This window comes from Dermacentor andersoni, chromosome 7 (genome assembly GCF_023375885.2).
Source record: "Dermacentor andersoni chromosome 7, qqDerAnde1_hic_scaffold, whole genome shotgun sequence".
NCBI classification, from domain to species: domain Eukaryota; kingdom Metazoa; phylum Arthropoda; class Arachnida; order Ixodida; family Ixodidae; genus Dermacentor; species Dermacentor andersoni.
Window position 1 is genome coordinate 19,840,582 of NC_092820.1, and position 23,081 is coordinate 19,863,662.

Below are 23,081 nucleotides of genomic sequence, written 5' to 3' on the forward strand. Positions count from 1 at the left end.
TGTCGTACTTGTGCTATGCAGCGATATATTTTGTTTCTTCCCGCACAGTGTCGATGGAAGTCCGTTGTCGCCATCAGAGACAACACGGATTTGTAAGAAACATATTGTGAGAAACTGCAAAAATCACTTTAGCTCGTATGTGCCGTATGTACGTGCCGCATCGTATGTGCTGACGATTTTTCCGGCGGCACATACGATATCGTTTACAATTACCTGCTCAGCGTCACTTACCTAGTTAAGCAGACGCTGCCCTTTCGCCGCATTGCAGCCATAAAAATAATCGTCAAGCGTACCGATCTTCTTAAAGGCAAATAGAAGCGTGTATAGTCTGTTTCACACTTAGGGGAAAACTCGGAACGTATTGCATCGCGATGCGTCAAGCAATGGAGTCGTGCGGCGGCAGCAGCTCGAGCAGGCGCAGACGCTCGAGGGGCGAATTCGTGATCAGCGTCGTCTGCTACGGCGGCGCACGCTGGCCGCATTGTCGGGAAGCGTGCTACTGTCAGGGGCAGTGCACCGATTTCATCGGTACTGCGGGAACTGAGCTGATATTCTTTACTAAACGTTGTGCGTCGCCAAACTCTGAGCCTTCATTAGCGATAATGGAGTTCCACAAACTTCTTTTGACAGCATGCTTCGTTTTTTCTTTCTAAAGGTCTGGGTACTGAGCACGTGCACGTATATTTCTTCACTGTGTGTGCTACCGTAATAAGCAGGGACAAGAAGCACCAAGATGTGCGCGTAACGTGCTCAGTCTTTGTTTGGCTCGAAAGAAAAACAAAGCACTCAACAATGACATCTATGGGGGTCGAACACGATGAAACAAACGGATACGATTAAAGGAATATTTTAGGTTAAGACAATGAGCTGGAAGTGATTTTTCTCGACAATCATTCACCACACCAGACAGACCCTGCCCGCCGGCGGGGAATTGGACACGTCACGCTCGGAACTTCAGTTAGTATCTCGTCATGTCCCCAGCGGCAGCGATGACAGCGCTCATCCTGGAAGGCAGTGAAGTGTAGAATGACTTGATCAGGGATGTGTTCATTCGCAGCACGTCTCAGTCGCTGACGATGGTGTATCGAAGCCTATCCTCAGGTGACTGATAGAGGGGACGGTGCGGCAGTGATACTTTCAACGAGCCCCAGACATTTTAAATGATGTTGGAGCCCAGGGATTAAGGCGGCCACTCCAAGAGAGTGACTGCGCGCTCTACCAGCAGTTCTTGCACAACACGAGCAGTGTGGATCAGCGACCTATCACGTTAGAATATATAGTCGCCTTCCATAAACGGGCCGTCAAGAATGTATGGAATCAGTACGTCGTCTATGACTGCCCTGCATCGATGAACTTACCTTCGAGGCGTATCAGTGGGCGTCGCGCAACGCTTAGTAAATAATACCGGCTCATTTCACGCAGTAACCTTGAGATCGGCGCCCTGCAACTGACAGCATAACGTTTCCCGACAATGCGGCCAGCGCGCGCCTCCGTAGCAGACGACGCCGTTCTAGATCCCGCCCCTCGAGCACCTGCGCGAGCTGCTGCCGCCACCTGACTCAAGCGCTCGCCGCATCGCGATGCCATGCGCTCCGAGTTTTCCCCTAAATGTGAGACAGACTGTACATCGCCCTTCGGATGAAATGACCACGCGCACACACGTAGGCACACACCGCGCGCGGCACGAAACGTGCCCAAACACGCTCAGTGCAGGAGGAAATCAAGGCGGTGCGAACGAGAGTGGTACCACCCGCTAATAGAATTTTGCTTCGCATGCGGCGCTCTCAACGCCGGCGCAGCAGCGCCGCTCTCGGTGCCGTTCTTGTCCATTGGCGAATGCTTAGAAGCTTTAAGTTGCGGACACTGCGGTGGGCCAGGGCTTGATGACATTTGTTGCCCAGCTGCCGGTGCTACCGCGACGCACTTGGAGCAACGGTAAGTGCCGTGTGATTACCCGTTCTCTTGCTGACACGTAAAAAACCGGTTGCGCATTCGAGCTGTGGTCGATGTAATCTCGAAATTCGAAGGAACACGAAACGGTTGTCGCAGGTCCCACAGTAGTCGTAGGATAATTGATTAGTTCGTGCCATCAACAATTACTACTGCAGTTCCTACGCGTTGCACCGACAAAAATAATAATAAAAAAACGCCAACAGCTTTCACGCGCCAGAAAATCATGCAAACTAGTGTGGATGTCGTCCTGGGATATTTCTCGCGTTCTTAAGTATATTTTTCTCCACCTCTATAGGTTGACTACGCCATGCGCCTCTGATTTACCCATGCAGCGCATGGCTGCATTTGATTACATTTCTCACTACTTGCACTGACCGCGGTAGGGGCGTCAGAGGCTTTCATTCGTTGCAGTGAGATAACGAAAGCGTATTTCCTTCACTTAAAGCTTCTTAGTAGCTCCTTTGTGAGCCTTGGAGTTAAATCATACAATGCCTACGTTGTGAGCGAGCTGATAAACGAACCCACTTTACTGCTACCATACCTGGCCCTTGCACCATTAAACAACACACATCCATCCATCCACTTTACTGCTGCTGCTGCTGCTGTCGCTTTTACGGCAACTTTCAAAATTAAACATATATGAGTAGGAATCGGCTCACCAAGCTTTACGTGCACGTCCGTTGCTTTCGTTCATAGATCATGTGCATAGTTTTGCAACGGTGACCGATATTGTAAAAACAGCAAGAAGACAGATGACACAAGTATGTCTGCTTTAATTGTTGTCTGTGCTGTTTTTAGAATATCAACCAACTCCGCGCACTGCTGTTTACAGCTAAAACGTGTTTTTTCTTGTTGCACGAGGAGAATTTGCTTCCAATTGTGACAGTAACATTGTGAATTGTCCTCGGCTCAGACTGCTGACTGTGTGCAAATTTCGCTAATTTGTTTCACTTTGCTGCTGTCTTTACAGCTTCTGCTTATTTCCTCGGCCTGCACCTTATATTCGTTGTTTTTATCGAGACCTGGCCTGTTTCTGCCTCGTTGAAGACAAATGGACACAAGTACTGGTCGCTGTTGGTTTGTTTGGTTTGCTCAGTCTGAGCATGATATGTACATCCGTTTGCTAAAAGGGTATGCTGCTGCGTCTTATGCAGGTACTGCTCATCTAAAGGTAGATTTAATTAGTAGTGGTTTGAGTGATGTATGACACCACACAGTTATTGTTCTAGAAAGGTGACAAAGCTGGTCCACATATTTAAGGTATGGAAATGCTTAACCATTTAAGTGTTCTAAGTTGCCATGAAGTATTACACACATTTAAAATTTCAGTTCCAAAGGACATAGTAGAAGAAGAATCCAGAAGATTTGCTGCCAGATGTCTTGAGACAATAAATTGTAGAGAAAGCATTATAGTGTGAGCTGCCAATGACTATCGTCAGCTCTAACCCATTTTTCTATATAGTCACAGTTGCTTCACTGTCTGTTGCCATCAAATGCTTCATATAAACAAAAAATTTAGCCGAGTGATTCCCCTGATTTTTCTCATTCATAAGATACAAATGTCTTCATTTTGGCTGCCTTAGTGCCTCATGGTAGAAAACAAGTGTTTATTAGCCAGTTGCCAGCTTCTAAAATCATGTGCTTTGTAGTGTGAGTGTTTTAAGGATACTTCACATCTGACATCAAGACTGTGAGTGCTGCTGCCTAGCACTCCCAGGGCTATGCTTAGTACACATGCGACGCTATCCAAGAAAATGGACATTGGGACAACTGCCGTTGAAGCACACTTGGTAGAGCATTGCAAGCCCAAGGCAGAAAACATGTGTTCAGCTTCGTTGTCTCTTGTGCAAAGCATTATCATGATATGTCTCCGGGCTTCTTCGTACATCCGGTCAGATAGGCTCAATAATAGTTAGTAACATGCCTGATGGTGGTTCATTAATCTGGGTCCTTAGTGCAGCAGCCCAGTTCTTTACTCATTAGGCTACAGATGCATGCATAGCGCGCCAGATTAATCTCACTGGTTCTCTCATAGCAGTTAATTCTTTCAGGTGTTATGTGACACAGAGTTTGGAATTCACCCGTTTCAGCTCAGATGCAACATAAAGCAGGTGTGTCTATTTCGGTGACACGTTGAGCATGCAGCGTGCAGTTGTTTTGGTCTTTGTGTGTTGACGTATTGTGCTTTGTATTTCATGTGGCGTTAGGCATTACCTCAATCGCAGCTTCAATGCTGTGCCCATAAAAACAGTTGTAGGTAGGTGTTCAGGAGTAACGGGAAGCTCATTTTCCCTCATTCTCTCTTGCATACAGCAGATAGTGCGTCCAGTTTAGTGCCACGCACCTGTGTGGGACATTTCCTTGTTCTTACCCACGAAACACAGAACCTCTTAAAAACTTCTTGAAACGGCTACAAACGCCTATAGACGTCTTGGTCTATGATAAGACTGAAAATAGAATTTCTTCTAAACATAACCTCAGCACTTGGAATATGCTAGTATATATTCTATCTGCGGCAAAACCCACTACTGATGCCACTAGAGTCTGTTTTGGTAAACACATTCAGAATGTCTAACTCAAGAACTTTTCTAGATCTTTTTGTCTAAAAGTGCATAAAATGCCAAACGACGTGTTAAAAGTGCGGTTACCGTCGGCCGTCAGCGTTAGCGAATAAAAGACGCCACAGACAAATGGAACTCGTTGGAAGCAACATAAGTTAATTGGCTTTGATATTAAATAATTTCACACCAGAACTTCAACAATCAAGGGCGTGTTATTGTTTTCGATACGGGGCGCGCACACGACGCCTGGAAGCCATTCTATGCTCGCGCAGCAGCGAAACGCCGGCGTTGCACAGCGGTGTCACAGAGCCACCGCGCTGCGATCACTTCGGCGACACAGTCCAAATTTGTCGGACGTCTCATTCTGCGCTGGAAACACTGGGAGGCAGGAAGTTTGAAAAAACGGCCATTGCCGCCCGCAATGTCTCGGTCGTGGGCTGGTCGTGGGTTCGTTATTCCAGTTGTGCGTCATTCTAAGCCGTTCTGTACATTTATGCTGGATATTAATTGGAGTCATTTAGCTGTGCTGATGCTGTTTGCCGTGTGTTTTGCATCAGTGCTTCGTGACATCGGCTGTATTGCGTGTTTTCGCCGACGGCTTACTACCACAATGGCGGGATCTGCGTTCGCCGCCTTCGTGTCTCGGTGCGTCTTTGTACGTCGCACGTTCGGATAACACCTTTTCCGGTAAGTGAAATACATAGCACTTCGTTTTTCGTCAACAATGTGAATATTTTTAGGTGTTACCCGCGACAGTTCTTGATATATGGGCTCTTCTGCCCTGCGAGTTTTCGTCATTACTTTTATACGAGGGTCTGCTTGTGTTCAGCCGTTCTAAAGAGCCGTTCAGCACTACCGCGCTCCATGACTTCCGCAACACCAGTCAGAACTTTGCCCTGCTTGTTAGTCTTTGTGGTTAACGTAGCACGAACCAACCGAAAGGAGTGCATTCGAAGAATGGCTGTAATGCTGAACCAGACTGAACTCGCCCTATTTTGTGTCCTTTTGTTCTTGCGTGTGCGCGCGTGTGTGTCAGTGACTGTGCAGTTTGTAGCGTTCCCACTTTATAGCAAAACATAAATATAACTGCAATGTTTACTTCATCTATACAATTCCAAATTAAATCGTCTGCTGATGTACAAATTTCACTTGTGTTTTGTTCTAAATAAGCAGCAAAACCTTTAACCTAGTAGTAGGTGCTTCATCTGGGAGTGAAAACACAACTTCGCATTTATTATTGAATGACTGTGACTGGGTCACCTTAGTTGTAATTGCAAATCTACCTTTCAACTGACTTGATGCTATCTTATTTTGTTTCTTTCACTCTATAGACGGCTGGACATCCTTATTGTACCTTGGCGCTAGCTGGATGACGGGACCTCATCATGATCAGTGTAAGCCAATGTACTGTACCCTCTCTGGTCCTCCCAGTGCTTTTTATATGGGTTAAGGCCAGGGAGTGCTTCGTGGTAAAATAGCTAGTTGGTGTCTCACAAACGGGCATTTTTTTGCACTGGTCCATTATAAGCTGCCGCTATTATAACCAATTTCTCAGTGCCAGTGTACATACAGTTCTACTAACAATTAGTTTCCCTAAGCCTTACAAAATGTACCTGTAGGTAGTCATTGCTATGTAAGAACTCAAAAATTAACTCTGCTGTGTCATACAAGTATACCATACATGAGTAAAAATTTGCTACAACAGTGTACATTACACCTTGCTTCCCTAATGCACAAATGTATTCAAGATAGTATTTGATTAGTTTGGTATTCTAAATGTTTTCTGTGTGATTTAGTTTCTTTACAGGAATTTACCGTACAGCATCAGCAAGCAGTCTAATTTAAGATTTATGTGTGCTGTAAAAGGTGCGCTTTGCCGCTAGAATTGATAAAACATGGGCCGAGGCTTCCATACAAGGACAAACTTCAATTTCGCTCTACCACCATCAGCACTTGGCTGGCGCTTGCAAAATGAATCATCAGGTAGCTTGTGCGACTGTTTTTTAACCTTATTGTGAGGAGATCACAAAGTGATGTGTGGAGGCGCCTGCGTCTGAGATGTAGATTGCGCTGCAACATATGTGCATGTAGAACAGGCATGATGCTCAGGGTTCCAGCAGTTTGCAGAGGTGCTTTTAAAATTTTGTCATAACTGCAATTTTACCTGTGCTGTTTTTTATCACCTATTTCAATAATATCATTGGAGGTGTTATCAGAATTTAGCAATCTATTTGCCCTAGCCCATTAGCCTGCCACATTTGCCTTTTCACTAGGTGGGAAATTATTCAGCATGGACCATTACTTGAATACACCTTTTTGTGTGCAGTGGCTTCTCAATTGCGAGTCAACATAGATTCTCAGAATTACCTGAGGCTATAGATGCACTGATGAATTTGCTACCTATATGAATCACTTTGCACTTTCTTGCTCAAACAGCATGTTAACACTTCCAAGACAGTGGGCAATGTTATCGTTTGATCACATCGTGAGATACTTTCAATTTTGTGTGACGCATCATCCAAGGTGTTGCATCATTTGTGTGAGGTATTGCCCTAAACCAATTAGGGTCACATGAAAATATATCAACAAAAGTGATTGATCCAGCTAGGAGTGTTGCTTTGGAACACTACTTTATCACGAGTCTTCCTTTGCATGCTACCTGCTTACTCTGTACTGTGTCATGTTTAAGTTTGAAAAGAAGGCAACAGCTAGGCAGTGCAAAATGTCAAACTTGCTTTTAGTTTAACAATATAAAATGCTATTTAACTTTTAATTAAGTTAGTACATCATTTACCTACAGAGTGAATTACTGTTTTAAGCTGATTATATTTTGCAGGAAGCTTCTCAGACTTGTTTGACAGGTTGGTAAGTGGCTTTTTAGCCACAAAACACTATATAATAATTTAAAGGCTGACTCTGCTATGCAACTTAATGACTATATGGCAGGAACAAGGTCTCCAAGTTGTGGCACTGGCTAACACTCCCAGGGTTCTACTAGAACACATAAATACCCACGAAAGTGGATGGGAAAACGACGCCGCTGTAGCTCAATTGGTAGAGCATAGCACGCGAAATGCGAAGGTTGTGGGTTCGGTTACCACCTGCTGCAAGGTGTTCTTTCATCCACTTTAATTTCCATTAATTTATCGTTTATTTCATTTATTAAGCACAAGTAATTTCCCCTATGTTGTCCTTGGTGTCAGTGTTTGTTGGCTTCTTATGATAAGAAATGTACTAGTCATTTTAACATCATCGCATACATACCTTAAGATACCCATAATTTAAGAGAAAGGAGTGCTTAAATTTATTTTTAATGTGAGCAAACTTCTTACTTAGCACATATTACTAATTGAAGTGCCAATTTCAATATTCCCATTTCCTCCCTCGCCTTCTTTTTCCTCTTCTGTGCAGGTATTGCTTGCCTATGTCTACAAGAACCGTCACGCGTGGCCTGTAACAGCAAGCTTTTGTGGGCAGCAAGTGCTCTCCTATGAAGGCTGGCCTACTCTGGCAGCGGCGGCAAATCATCAAGATTTATCCATAATCACCTTTGCTGCTATTTGTCACTCTTGTTGATTACACTTTCTGCGTCTTTTCTAATTTATTAGGTAATAAAGTATGAGTATGTGACATGGTGTGAAGTTGATGTCTTGCTGCATTTTCGCTTGCAATCATCTTTTATGCATGAAAAGCTCATCGTACAGTTTATGAAAAAAAATAACAGCATATTATGATTTATCTTTCAGTTCTGGTAACATGCAACGTACAAGGAATTCACTAATGGATGATATGCCGAAGAACTGGCCATTATTTCTGCGTGATGCTGTGCAAGCATGTGGCGTTACTTACAAGAGGCACCCACAAAGTAAGTTACAATTCAATTTTAAATGAAGCATGGACATCAGAAAATATATATTTATATTGCTAGTTAGAGTTGTTTGCAGAGTATTTTTCCAGATGTGTACTATCCTTTATTTCTTAACTCATTGCAGCACAGTGTTCTGTTTCGTATACTGGTGTAATGCTATTGTGCCCCCTGTAGCTGAAACCAGGATGTAATTTTTGCCTGAACTGCAGCATCACTGACAATTTTTCTTTGCTAGAAGCTATTTCAATTTGGTGGAGACCCAGCAGGGCGAAGTTTTGTCAATAATGACATGCTTCACGCAGAGATGTTCTTGTTTAGGTCAATGGGTGAACATTGGAATGATATCATCATACAATACAGATCTTGTTTTATTTGCAAAATAATTCTGACAGGCGGCATTCAATTGATTGGTCTAATTAAAAAGCACTAATTGACCAATGAGGTTGTACTACACTATTCCCATGGTTCACATCTGGAAAAACTACCTGTGCATCACTCTATCCGACAATATAAACTTTTTTTTTCTGATGTCCATGCCTCGTTTAAAATAAATTGTAACTGTGGGCAAACGTCGTGTTACTGTAACAGCTCCTGCAAAAATTTGAGGGAATGTCTAATAAAAGTCTTCAGTTGTTCTCGTCAAGCTGTCCATTAGCCAACTTTTAGCGTAACGTTAGCAGGGCTTACTGAAGTACTTCTAGACGTCCATGGCTACAAAATGTCTTGATCAAGACAGCTACTAGGCTTTTGAATTAGCCGTTCAAGACATCTTTTAGACATCAAATAGCTGCTTGCGTGTTTCGTGGGTATTCTGCTGATATGTTGTACATAGGGGGAAAGTCAATCCTCTACATCATGGTTGTCAGTGCCACTGAATACAGTGCAGTCTCAGTCTCGCTGCCTTGAAATGTCATAAGAGGCGACATCTCGGTGTAAAGTAGCATCTTGCTGTCCTTTGTCATCGGGCATAGCCAAGGTTGTGCAACCCAAGGATCCTGGAACTTTGTGCGGGACCGATGTTGAAAAGGGGGTGGCTATGTACGAACGCGTGAGCGGAATCAACAGAAGGGACCTTACGCTTATGCTAGTTAACCTGTTGTTCTACCTAAGAGGCAGGGCAAAGGTGTAGTACGAAAACCACGAAGAGGAGCTAACCAGATGGGACCAATGCAAAGAGAAGTTGACAGAGCTGTTTGGCACACCAGCCGGCCGTAAAATTGACGCAAAACAGGAACTGGCATCCTTTGCCCAATCCCCCACGGAGTCTTATGTCTTGTACATCCAGGACGTGCTGGCACTTTGTCGTAAAGCGAAGCTGATCACGACATGACAGAAGCTGATCAGGTCGGGCATGTGCTTAAGGGCATTGCTGACGACGCCTTTAATCTGCTAATGTGCAAAAGCTGCTCTACAGTTGATGCTATCTTTAAAGAGTGCCGACAATTCGAGCAGGCCAAAAGCCGATGCGTCTTGCAACCATTCGCCAGACTTCCCAATACTGCTACAACGTCGCCGTCGGAGGACGTGGTGCGAATCATTCGACGTGAACTGGATGCGATGGCGCCTGCATTTCTGTTCGCGTATCCCTGATGCTAGAGCATTTTCAGTCCCCCTCTTACAAGCCATCGTTCACCAGTAACTTGAAAACATTGGTTTATGTTCTGTCGGTGTTGTTGCCAATCCCAGAGCTAACAAACGCCCTTCTACTATTTTTGCTCCACCCCGACGCTTCTCTCCGCGTTATTGCAACCCAACTGAGTGGAGAACTGCAGACGACCAGCCGATATGTTTCACCGGCCGCCGCATTGGTCATGTCACCTGACACTGTCGCAACTCGTGGTCCTCAACACTTCGCACGCCGACCAACCTGAGCCGTTTCGATGAAAATGCCCGCAATGCTTCGCCCACCGCCGAATCTAACAGCGCCAACTCTGCTAGGAATGTGTGGTACAGTCACTCACCATCACCGCGCGGACACCAGTCTCGCTCACCGCAAACACGTCGCCCATCTTCCCGTTCGCCGCAGCCACGTCGCCTTTGGTCCCCTGTGGCGTTTGGCAGCACCCGTTCGTAAAACTAAGAAATGCAGCCCTCGGAGGTGGTACTGCAGCAAATCCTCTGTCTACGCTCACAAGGAGAAGTGTAATTGACGTTTAAATAGACAGCATACCTGTCCAAGCACTCGTCGACACTGGAGCCCACACATCTGTGATGAGTGCTAGCCTGCGTAGAGGTTTAAAGAAGGTCCTCACCCCAGCAGCTGCCCAAGTGCTTCATATGGCTGACTGTGGCATGCTGGTTGTTCTTGTAATGTGCACTGTAATCAACATCTGCCCTCATGACGTTATCCTTAGATTGGACTTTTTATCCACTCATTCTACTCTCATCGACTGCACGACCGGTGTTCTTCAGTTAGAACTGCCTCAACTCGCCGATGCTCCGAGCACTGCCCCACCGCACTTGTGCTCATTTCACGATGTGCGTCTGTCACCCAAGGCAGTTACTTACGTCACTTTGACCGCCCAGCCACAGGTTCCTGATTGTGAATATGTGCTTTGCCCCATCATCAATGTGCTTTTGAACCGGAACGTTATTGTTCCGTATACGCTGGTCACGGTTACTAATAACGAAGTTGTTTTACCGCTTCCGAATTTCAGCCTTTGCCCTCAAGTGTTTCCGGCCAGCATGTTCTTGGACAGCGTTTCTAGTGGTTCCGAATTTTATACTGAGAGTCTGAATTCTGAGAGTGGTTTATTAGTGCCAATTGCAGCTCCCAGCTCTGGTTCCTTAACGGATGACTTTGCGAAAATGATTCACTTGACCTCACCTCTGCACAGGCCATACGTCTCCTGCTTGAATTGTACAGAGGCATCTTTGATTTCGGCAACAGGCCTTTAGGCCGAACATCTGTTGTTCACTACCGTATAAACACCAGAGACACAAATCATATTTGTCGGCGTCCCTATCGTGTATCGCATGCTGAACGTCGAGTCATCCAATCAAAAGGGGACAAAATGCTCCGCAAATGGGTCATCGAGCCATCAGCCAGCCCTTGGGCTTCGATTGTGGTCCATGTGAAAAAGAAAGATGGTGCCTGGCATTTTTGCATCGATTACCGCCACCTAAATAAGATCACGCGAGAAGACGTCTACCCACTACCACGCATCGATGACGCCTTGGACTGCTTGCACAGAGCTAAATACTTATCGTCCATCGATCTTCGATCCAGCTACTGGTAGATTTCAGTTGATCAAATGGACTGCGAGAAGACGGCCTTCATCACGCCGGATGGCTTATATCAGTTCAAAGTCATGCCCTTTGGCCTATGCGATGCTCCTGCAACATTTGAACATATGATGGACTCTCTTCTGCGAGGCTACAAATAGACCACCTGTCTTCGTTACCTTGATGAAGCTGTTGTTTTCTCTCCTATGTTCGGCAGCCGCCTTACCCGACTCGCTGCCATTGTTGCGGTCTTCTGAAAAGCCGGCCTCCAACTGAATTCCACGAAGTGTCAAGTCGGGCGCCGTCAGATTACCTTTTTGGGACACCTCATTGACGCATCCGGTGTCAATCAGATTCGGAAAAACGTTTGTGCCGTACGCAGTTTACCTGTGCCACATTCTGCTTCTGACGTGCGCTGCTTCATCGGCCTGTGTTCTTAGTTTCGCCATTTCGTCAAAAACTTTGCCAACATTGCTCGGCCTTTGACAGATCTTATAAAGAACACGCCATTCTCATGGGGCCTGGAGCAGGCTTACGTGTTTGCCGCTCTCATCGGGTTTCTGATCACCCCTCCCATACTTGCCCACTTTGATCCATCTGCACCAACCGAAGTCCACACTGGCGCAAGCGGCCATGGCATCGGCGCTGTTCTCGATCAACAACAGAATGCTACCGAGTGCGTGATAGCTTACATCAGCCACCTGGTGTAACCTGCCGAGAGAAATTACTCCATCACTGAGTGGGAGTGCTTCCCCAGACAACGCACTGACGTCCTGAGTATGTCCTCAGTACGTCCCCTCAAGTACATTGCAACGTCCTGAGTACATCCTCTACTGGTCCTTGCAAAGGCCTAGAAAGGTCCTCATGTCCGGCCTCGGCACATCCTCGGAACATCCTCAGATAGCCCACAAGGATTTTTCTAGGATGTTTTGAGGACTTATTAGGGTGCACTGTAGGCTTGCTTGAACGCAGAATTTTTGCATTCAATAACATCGTTTAGCTTTTAACAGAACATAACACTAAGGCATGCTTATGGGCTGCACATATTGCTGCGTCCAGAAGTTGATCATAATGAATGGAATGCCTTGGTAGCCTCGGCTTGCTGGGTAATATACAAGGCTAATTTACACATATTAAACAGCCAATGCTGCAGGGCATTACGTGACAAAAGTAGCACAAGCTCTTGCCATGATCAGCTAGTTTTCAACACATATGCACAGTAAGGTTTGGTGCTGCTTAATTGCCTGACGTGTGGCTGTAAATTGAATTGGCTACTTCATCTATCGCACGAAACACAATATTGAAGGTGCCATGAGCACCTTGCCCAGATGATGTAAATTCTGCCTTTTGCATCATGGATGAAATTCTGGCTGCAAGAAAATGTAATTTTTCTGTACCAACGAAAATGAATCTACCTGGTTATAAAAAGTATCTGTAGCAGGCAATGCATACGGGTGATAGTCATGGCACCTGCTAAAGCAAACACAAATATAACCAGTTTGCCAATGACTAGAGTTTATTATAAGACTGGTGGCACCTGCCAAGGCCAGCAATTCTTGAGCAAATTGACTCCTCTTGAAATCTTGAATTTTCAGGCATTTAATCAGAGAAATCCGAGTTCACATCTTGTGAGCCTAGAAGAAAATTTATACTGTGATGATGAGCACTGATAATGACAATGGTTCTACAATATAAATATTGCAAGTACAGCGAAGTGCAACTTCTCAAACAGGCAGCCCATGCAGCTATGTTGGGTGCCAGACAGCATCCAAATTGTCATACGGGGATCAAACCCATAAGCACGAAAACACTCGCCTTCAAATGTTAAGTATTCATGTAGGATAATAATGTTTTGAGTATTTTTCACGATAGTCTAAACACCAAACTCACTTTCAGATGTGGCAGCCTTGGCCTGCTGTTTTCGAAGTTTTTCGCCAGAGTGGCGCAGCCACACCTTTATTATACTCTCGACATCACTTCTTTTTGATGTGGGAAAATTTTGCATTACAGCCTCTGAAAGATCCACTGGACATTACTTATACAACATTGTACATATACAAGCTCAAAGCAAAACATTAACAGTATCCAGAAACAACAGGAAATTACATATTAGCCATCTTAGCTTGCTTAAGTACAATAGTACTTGGCTCAGCTGGTTTAACACTCCTCAGCTTGACCCGTACGAAGTATGCATACCGTACAAGTTTGACTTTCGAAAGCGAGAAAGGAAATTATTCTACCAAGTTTCTTTTTCCCGACAATATAAACATTCAGGCAGCCAATGCCTTACTTGTGATTGTGTCAGCCACTTGCAGTGCAGAAAAACTTTTCTTTCCTTTTTTGCCAAGCCAACTGTACTGCACTGCCACTTCTTGGCTTAGCAAAATTCCTAAAATGCGCCGTGTTGCGGGTCCTATGCTGCTGCCTCCAAGACCATGAAATTGCTTCATCTGTAAAACATGGGTAGTGACGGGGAGGGGGCTTGTTGGTGAATCGTCAGGAATACTTTTGATGTAGCACTAAATGTAACATGGACACTAGGAGGCACATAAAAAGATAACACACAGTGCTACTAGCAACAACCTATTCTCAACACCAGACCGCTTATATACCATCAGTGGCAAGCAGACATAGATCACGTGGAAGCACTGAGACATGCACTATGAAAGTCGCATTGTCGAACCATATTCACGACCCACGATAATCTACCAGAACAAGTTGTCACCGCTCATGCAGGAAGTCTAACTCCTTGCGAAACAACACTATTGATGGCTTGCTAATGCAAAATCCACTAAGTGCGTCGATATGCTCGGCCTCAGCAATCTGGCCAACAATAATCATGTTTTCGCCATAATTGTTGCTCGATATAAAGAGGTCACCTTATTGATTGTTGAGGCAGAGCATATCGACATACTTGGTGAATTTTGCATTAACAAGCCATCAATAGCGTTATTTCCCAAGGAGTTAGCTTTCCTGCGTAAGCAATGACAATTTCGATGGTGTGATTTTCATAGCGCATGTCTCAGTGCTTCCACGTGATCTATGTCTGCTTGAGGCTGACGGTATAGAAGCAGTCTGGTTTTGAGAATAATCATTGTTGCTTGTAGCGCAGTGTGTTGTCCTTTTTATGTGCCTCCCCTAGTGTCCGTGTTATGTTTTGCTCTGCACCACTATTCCTGTAAAACGTGCACTGGAATGTCAGTTTCACATATGCAAGTAAATTTGATAGAGGAGGTAAAGAGAAGGAAAAATATCAGACCAGGCATGTCCTTGTTCCTTCATTTGTTGATATCTCGGCATCAAATTCTTCGAATGCCTCGATGTCCTCGAATGGTTTTGGGACCACATCCTTTGCGGGCCCAACTGTCAAAGGGCCACTGCATAGCTGTTGTGCAATGGCATCAAGTTGGCGCCCTTGGTGCTCAACCCTCATTAAAATTGTTTGCAAGATCTTGAAGACCTGGTGTTCAAAATCTACAAAGATTGAGGTAACAATAACAATGTAATAAAAATCTGCAGCTTACTGACGTATTCGAAAAGAAACATATGTAATCAATGTATTCTGCTAGCACTAGCCCATGGAGCTAGAACTTTGGTAACTAAGAAAATTGACAAAAAAGGCAATCATGCAATTAGCAATGAAACAAAAAATTTACATGTAAATGCAGAATGTAGGCAAATGACATTCTAGTTTAGAATAAAGGGAAGTGAAACTGGAAAGGTTGTCTCATCTATGTAATGGTAGACCAGATGAATGGTGATATATAAAGGGAAGAATAGGCAGTTGGGGGCAGTAGAGAATTATGCAAACAGAGTGATGAGATCAAGAAATCCGCAGGCATGGGTTAGGTTTGGCAGATAAGCATACAGCCAATTTGAGATGGAAGGTAGAGGCCATCCACCTGTAGTAGACAAGGCAAGCTGACAATGAAAACTCGGATGATGCACACTCGTAGTTTCTTGTCTATTTCACATTGACAGCAAAAATCCATGCGCACAAAAGTCTTAAATTTTAGGGTGGTTGCTTGGGCTAGTTGATAATTCATGATCAAAAATAATGTACAGCGCGAAGGACAGGGACTGCAAGAGATGACATACACAGCGCTGGCAAGGACTGCAAGAGACGACATATACAGCGCTGTGTATGTCGTCTCTCGCAGTCCTTGTCCTTCGCGCTGTACGTTATTTTTGATCTTAAATTTTGTCCAGGGTGTCACACTCAACTGTGATTTTGGATGCTAACCATTATGTTAAAAAAAAGCCCAAAGAATCCAGGCATGCATTATGCACAGGCAGAATACGTAGCACTAGAAAGCATCTCAAATTAGAACACCAGTCTAATAGAATGTAGTTTTTTGCTTACCAGATGGCCCATTTATGGTTGAAACCGACCTGCTTGTGGGCCTTGAGGTAGGTGCTGCAAGTTATTTAGCCATTGGGAGTGAATTTCCCGCACAAGGTTCTTTGCCAATGAAATGTCCATCAATAGCAAAACAAGGTTTTCTAGTTCACAAGTTTGCAGTTGCATAGCATGCGAACGTCGAGGTTGCATTATGAATGTAATCACATTTTGCAAGCTCATTCAGCAGTATTGCCTAATTGCAACGGAATCTACTCTCTGCTGTACCAGAAAGCAATACTGCAATAGTCATGCCCTGTTGTATGACAGAGCATGGCCAAACTTAGCATTCAAATTATCACTTAGTATCAACCAAAAGTAACATGCACTTACTAGACAGTACATCAGCAGTGGGAAATGAAGCCCTGCTCAGCCCATATGATCCTGCAAGTTATGGCAAGATAAGTAACAGCAGTGCAATCAAAATACTTAGTCTTACCTGATCGTGAGAAGTCATTTCTTGGCTGAGAGGCAGCTGTAAGAGGCGAGCGGGCATGGGTGCTAGTTTTCTGGCGTCTCTCCAACCCTATTTGCAAAGACAAGTGTTGATGCAACAAAGGGAATAAATTGGCATGCCATGGTACTAGAACATGATGCACTCAACCTACCTAAATGTTCATGCTCAAATGGCTGGCTCCTACAGTCGTAATGGCCTTCAAAAAAAAACAGCACAAATATAGTATTGGAGCTGATTTCAATAGCCATGCATACCTTACCTGAGCTTGGTGTCACCGTTCGATTAACACACGGCCACAAGCCTGGCAAGTCACTCTGAGCGTTGTCTGCAATGTCACCAAAATAGAAGCAATACACTGCAGTTTCGAATAAAATTATCACATTGACAAAATGTGTGCATTTTAGAACAGTCTGCAAATTCAAATCTACCTTCTCCACATGGCGTTGAGATGCAACTTAAACACTGCTGTTTTCTGCAATGTAACGTGCATTTAGCGTTGGACTCATAATGAGCAATTTCGCAAACTCAATATAAATGGCTCAGTCAGCTACACCCCACTGCCTGTAGCAAAGAAAACCTGCCATTAAATGTGAGAACATGTAGTGAGAGTATGTAGGTTGTATTCGTTTACTCAAAGCGTTGAAATATGTACACAGACAGTGAGCATACGGTAGCATAAGTAGCAACTTTCGGGTGACCACTCAGACTACACCGAATCCATGCAGCCATCATATTAAATTTTTGTGCAGCTGGCCCCTTGGGAAAGGATGCTTGTGGGTTTTTGAGTAAATGAAAATTCTGAGATATCCAACAAAGGTTTAAAGATTTGCCCCATTGGCACCTGCATGATACATAACTTGTTTTGCTTTGTGGTGATTTTTGATTTTGTCAGTTAAATCAGCAACACAATATGTATTAGTCGATGATGGACAATGACTTTAAAAATAATTATACAGAATATGCAAGGTTAAACTTTGTTCAGCCACTTTAAGACAAACTAGAGGTCTTACCATCACATTCAGGACGCCGTGGAAAGCTCCGCTGCAGTGGCTCCCTTGCAGAACACTCAGGACTACCATGCATTCTTTCTGCACAAGAACACAAGGCATCACTTCAGCTGGGCCCAATTGCTTGTAATTCTTAATTTAATTTTATGTAATTCACAATTCTTAATTGTAATTGCTTGTAATTTATAACTAAATGCCAGAACATGTGGTAAAAGTTTGTAGGTTGTATTCATTTATGAAAAGTGTCAAAATATGTAAACAACGAGAAGGGGATTAACTGAGGGGCCCCGATAATCACGAGAAGCCTACAAACAAAGACACCAAGTAAAACATGGGGGAAATTACTTGTAGTTACTAATGGAATTAAAGAAATCATTAATTAACGGAAATGAAGGTGGATGAAAAAACAACTTGCCACAGGTGGGAAACGATCCCACGTCTTCGGATTATGGGTGCGACGCTCTAACCAATGGAGTTACCGCAGTGCCGTTTCCCCATCCACTTTCTTGGGTATTTACCTTGGGAGTGTTAGCTAGCGCCGCCACTCACAAACCTTGGCAGCGGATGTGGAACATCCTTTCTGCTGCAGGCGTCACGAGTACGTGATCTTTTTGGGTGAAGGCAACTGGTCAATAAACCCCAACATGCTACCTGAAGGCACCAATCTTGCCAGATTCGAGACCCTCAAGTGGTCAATAAACCCATGCATGCTACCTGAAAGTATCGATGTTGCCTGATTCCAGACCCTCGTTGAGGGTCTCGAATCTGGCAACATTGATGCCTTCAGGAAGCACGCGTGGGTTTATTGACCAGTTGCCTTCAACCAAAAAAATCACGTACTCGTGACGCCTGCGGCAGAAAGGATGTTCCAATCAGCCGCTAAGGTTTGCGAGTGGTAGCACTTGCTAAAACTCCCAAGGTTACTTGTAGTAAAACAAATACCCAAGAAAGTGGATGGGGAAATGGCACCGCGGTAGCTCAATTGGCTAGAGCATCGCATGCGTAACACGAAGACGGATCATTCCCCACCTGTGGCAAGTTGTTTTTTCATCCACCTTCATTGCCATTAATTTATCATTTCTTTAATTCAATTAGTGCATACAAATAATTTCCCTATCCCTATGTTGTCCTTGGAGTCTTTGTTTGTTGGCTTCTCAAAATATGTAAACAGACACATTCTCATTTATGTTGTACCAAGATAATTTTTCTATTAATAACGAATGTGACACAACATGAAATGCTTTTCAGAAGTCAAGAAATATACAGTCAACAGAATGTCCTATATCCCGTGCACTCGTTAAGTGATGAACGAATTCTGTAATCTGGGTGACACACGAGTAACAGCTGCGAAAACCATGCTGACGGGTATTTAACAATGAGCATGCACTAAGATGACTCATATTAGTATAAAACTTCTGCTCTAAAACTTTACATGTCACACTGGTCAAAGACACTGGTCAATAATTTGAAACAATATTTAAAAGTCCCGATTTAAGATACGCACAATGTTTGCAAGTTTTCATTCATCAGGTAAAAATCAGTCCTATAATGACTTGGTGAAGAAAATCTGCAGCTACTTTGACAAAGAAAAAGCACAAGAAAAGAGCAGGATCGTGGGTAAACTGTCTGGTGTAGTAGCACTGTTTTCTTTCAAGCATTCCTAAGAACGACACGATTCCTCGCTCTTCAAATAGAACAGCTGCCATGGGTTTGGCACTGATAAAGTCAGGCGATAGTCGGCCGGGCAAATGTTGCTTTCGGCAGTAGAAAATACCAAGCTGAAAAGCGCCTTAAGGCACTTCACTTTCTCCAGACTATAGTGAACAATAATTCCGTCATAATGAAGTGGTGGGACGGACAACCCACCCTTTCTGTTTTTTTAAATATATACTGCCAAAATCCTTTAGGGTGACCAAACGACTAGAAGTAGGCAAATTTAACTTTTTGAACCAATCTATTCATATCTTTTGTAATCTTTCTGAACTGATTCTTGCAATTATTTTCTTTTTAGGCATGCATATAGATGTCTCTCTTCAACGCATCTGCGCACCTCTTTTGTAAACCATGGCTTGCTTTTGGTGCGACGTTTCGTCAACACCCATGACAGCACGTATCGTTCAAGCAGATCAAAAAGGTTATCTTTCAGTGTGCTGAAACACAAGCTAACCCAACACAAGCTAGTGGTCGTACCATTATATGCAGAGCGCTGTGGAACGTTCCACGAGTGCAGTGGCTCCTTTCCAGACCGCTTTGCAGTACCATGCATTCTTTCTGCACAGGAACATAAGGTATAACTTGGAAAGAATTCTGCTCGTTGCAATCATAACAGCGGTACTTGTTAATAGTATAAAAACATTTTGTAATACTAATGTTTCAGGTTCAATATTTAGACCCGTTAGGTGCACAGACAGCTACATAAACGTTAGTGGGCCTGACATCCCTGCAGCCAGCGATGTTAAAATTTGCTACGTGCTGTGATACAAGCTCTCTGTGATGACAATTGTGAATGCAAATGTTACATAATAACAAATACGAACATGCAGCAAATGAGCAAATGACATGCCACAACTCTTTCAAGCAACAAGTAAAACCGAAATGTGGTTCGATGGCCTGCACATCACATATTGCACCTGCATAGCAAAACAAGTGATGTAAAAATTACCAGATTTAGTTGCAATTACCAAAAATTGTGGCAATGCAATCAGCAGCTTCTTTTGAGTTAAACAATGAGATGTTTAAACTACATTATAAAATTGACAACTTCATTTATGCACCATAAATGCATGCAAGATACCATACCATTATATGCCGAGTGCTGTGAAACAGTCGAAATACTTGACGGTTCCATCCTTGCAGATCTTTCTGCAATACCATGTGTTGCTCCTGCATGAGAACATGACAAAATTGCCTGAGCACTCTAGGTGTAACAGTTGATTAGAGAAAGGGAGGGGGGGGCAACACGTGCCCAGTGTGCCACTCCCTGGCTATACGTCCACTGGCAATATAGAGCACCGCTGATGACTGTCATGCATAGCAGACTAGTAAACGGTATTTCACAAATCTAGTAACCCTCCAATATGAAGACCATGACATCTTTGTCACCTCTTTACAGATAGCTGAAAAAAATGCATACTTTTCTGCATAGACTGTGGTGGCTGCGGGAGTGGCATCTCGTCTTCGTCACTGTAGTGCCTTCTTTTCTTTTTCCTTTTTCCTCTGCCACGTTCACTTGCACTTGCGATGTCTGAGTTGTCTTCAGCTTTTCTGAGGCCCCGTACAGCATCATCGTAATTGGCTGAAATTGGCAATATTATTCCGCACTGACTTTAAAAATACAGGACATCATTGGAACTTTAAATGTATTCAAACCGCATATGTATTCAAAAAGGTTACTTGCCACAAGCAGCAGTTACCTTTTTGTTCATTTTCATGTCCCTTTACTGCATTATTTCTACACCTCAATTAAGTATAATTTCACCTATGCCCTCTCTGGCTTAACTGATTTTTCATATGAGTAGGAAATTAAGGCAAAAATGAAAGACAAGTATGGCATAAGTATAAATAAATGGGCAGCATCAATTTGCAAATTTCATTTGAATGCGGGCAAGAATTAAAATACAAGCACCGTTTAAAACAAGATCACTGCAGTTAAAGCCTCATCTAACTAAGCAGTTCACTGTGGTCCCACATTGTCAATAATCTGCTTTGACCTATAAAAGCAATTTACCCCAACTTCTCCATATTGGTACCAACGGAATACGGGAGATAGTGACGGCATTCCTTGCGCTGTAAGCAACATAGTGTAGTGCTGTATGGAACTAGCATGCTGAACTATTATTGCAATGATCAACTATGGCCTACTTTGCAGGTGCAAAGTGGCAGAAGTAACGTTTTCTATGTGAATAAAGATGCTCCTATTCTTTTCATAAGAACATTCAGCAACAGAAGTGTTTAGTCAGCTATGGTTAAACGCAGTACAACCACATGCCCCAACCAGTGTGGGCACTCGTGCAGTTGTCCACAAAAAGGCCCTACAACCTAAAACTATTCCACTATGTTTTTATTCCAAATTGGTCATTAGCCGTCTCTGATAGGTCAGAATGGTTCGAGTCCAGCCCATATGAGTGGGCGCCACACCAATATGGGCAGATCCCGAGCCATTTTGACCTATCACAGAGGGCTAATGGCCAATTTGGAATAAAAACAGATTGGAATAGTTTTAAGTTATAGCTGCAATAGTTTGTTTTAAGACTTTCTATTAAAATTATCTGAACAAGTATGTACAAGACGCTTAAAAAACAGCATGTTCTCCCTGAAGACATAGTGGCCGACATTTAATTTGCAAGCTCAACATTCACCTTTCACTCGCTTGATCTGAAGCTTTGGTACGACCTATAGGTTCTATCATAAACAGGTGGGGCTTCAGAATACAATGCAACATAGTGCAAGCTGCATGCAGAATTAGTTAATTTACATGTTTAATAAAGCACACAAGAAAAGTCTACCTGTTCAAAGAGTACACATCATTGCAATACGGCTGCAGCCTGCATATATAAAATGAATAAAATAATAAATATTACCAAATGCCTCAACCACTTCACAAGGCAGACTCCTCCAGTCATTTCCAGGCATGGCCCCAGCTTTTAACAAGCTTTTTATGTATTTTGTTTGTGGAGGCCACATGCAGCCGTTGCCATCGATCCAGTTTTTATGTATAATGGCAACAGCATCATCTTCTTCAGGAAATTTCACTACTATGTAGAGGCCACCTTGCAAAAAAAGAAAGAAACCTAGTTTATTTCCAAAAGCATTACACTAATGAGGACAAATGAAATTGCAACATCTGTACAGCAACATGACAACTATTGCGGAACAACAGCATGCAAAAGTGGAAAAATAATATTTTCTCTCTTGAACAACACTCTCAGACATTTCTGAAGTATACTCCGAACTGGCCAGGACCGCAAGCCAGAAAGCTGAGATGCAATGCAAATCCCAAGCATTCTTGATTGACAAGGTTTTGTATACAAGTCTCTTCTTTGGAGGAACTCTCTTCCTATCACAAAGGGTGTGCCTGACTTGTCATGCACAAAGTTCTCCACAATAATAATTGTTCCATTATTTAGTGTGCAGCAGCTGTTCTTCTTACCAGCTATCAGTACAACATTGCCAGGTAATGTGGCCTTTTTAAACTGTGTGCCTTGGAATGGCAGAATCAATGGACCGCAGTTATGCTCTACAGAAAATAGACCTTCTGATGGTACCAAATTCCTTTTTGGAACATTTCTTTGCTCTGACAATCTATTGCAGAGCTGCTCAAGGGGATGTTCAGGTTTTCGTATCATTCTCTTGATGTTTGACATGTAGTTTTCAAATGGAAATGCACTCCAAGCATCCAGGGAACCTACGTGCAACACATCAGATGCAATGTGGCTTAAGCCATGCACATTGTGCGACACTTTCTCTTGTCCATAAATGTTGATGAAGTTTCGAAGAAAAATGTTTAACAAGTCACCTGCATAACTAACCTCACTTGCAGTTGAATTAGGTGAGGCTAGTATTGTAATGGCCACATGCAGTGTAAGAAAATTCTCATACATGTGGGAAGGGA

At 43.5% G+C, this 23,081-nt stretch overlaps 1 protein-coding gene and 1 long non-coding RNA gene across 2 annotated transcripts; one reads left to right on the forward strand and one right to left on the reverse strand.

Moving 5' to 3' along the window:
- Positions 1 to 5,804: 5,804 nt before the first annotated feature.
- Positions 5,805 to 8,144, forward strand: LOC129385963 (uncharacterized). The gene is made up of 2 exons (XR_008613429.2): positions 5,805 to 6,497; positions 7,926 to 8,144. It is a non-coding gene; the product is annotated as an uncharacterized lncRNA (long non-coding RNA).
- A 4,980-nt stretch (positions 8,145 to 13,124) lies between these two features.
- On the reverse strand, positions 13,125 to 22,848 carry LOC126530132 (uncharacterized). Its single transcript, XM_072289560.1, has 14 exons — positions 22,051 to 22,848; positions 20,604 to 20,765; positions 20,270 to 20,353; positions 19,661 to 19,741; positions 17,474 to 17,551; positions 16,723 to 16,788; positions 16,615 to 16,659; positions 16,446 to 16,532; positions 16,340 to 16,390; positions 15,971 to 16,024; positions 14,867 to 15,081; positions 13,898 to 14,057; positions 13,498 to 13,620; positions 13,125 to 13,241 (listed from the first exon to the last, which is right to left on the reverse strand). The coding sequence occupies exons 1-14, from the start codon at positions 22,151 to 22,153 to the stop codon at positions 13,207 to 13,209; spliced, it is 1,344 nt and encodes a 447-aa protein (XP_072145661.1). The 5' UTR covers positions 22,154 to 22,848; the 3' UTR covers positions 13,125 to 13,206.
- Between the last annotated feature and the right edge of the window lie 233 nt (positions 22,849 to 23,081).

Excerpts from the sequence above, each read along its gene's own strand:
- LOC126530132 (XM_072289560.1), bottom strand. The coding sequence starts at position 22,153 with ATGTGGCCTCCACAAACAAAATACATAAAAAGCTTGTTAAAAGCTGGG. Across the intron at positions 20,766-22,050 it reads TGAAGTGGTTGAGGCATTTG|CCAATTACGATGATGCTGTA; the intron begins GTAATATTTATT and ends TGCCAATTTCAG. Across the intron at positions 14,058-14,866 it reads AAGGAACAAGGACATGCCTG|ATGAAGCAATTTCATGGTCT; the intron begins GTCTGATATTTT and ends CATGTTTTACAG.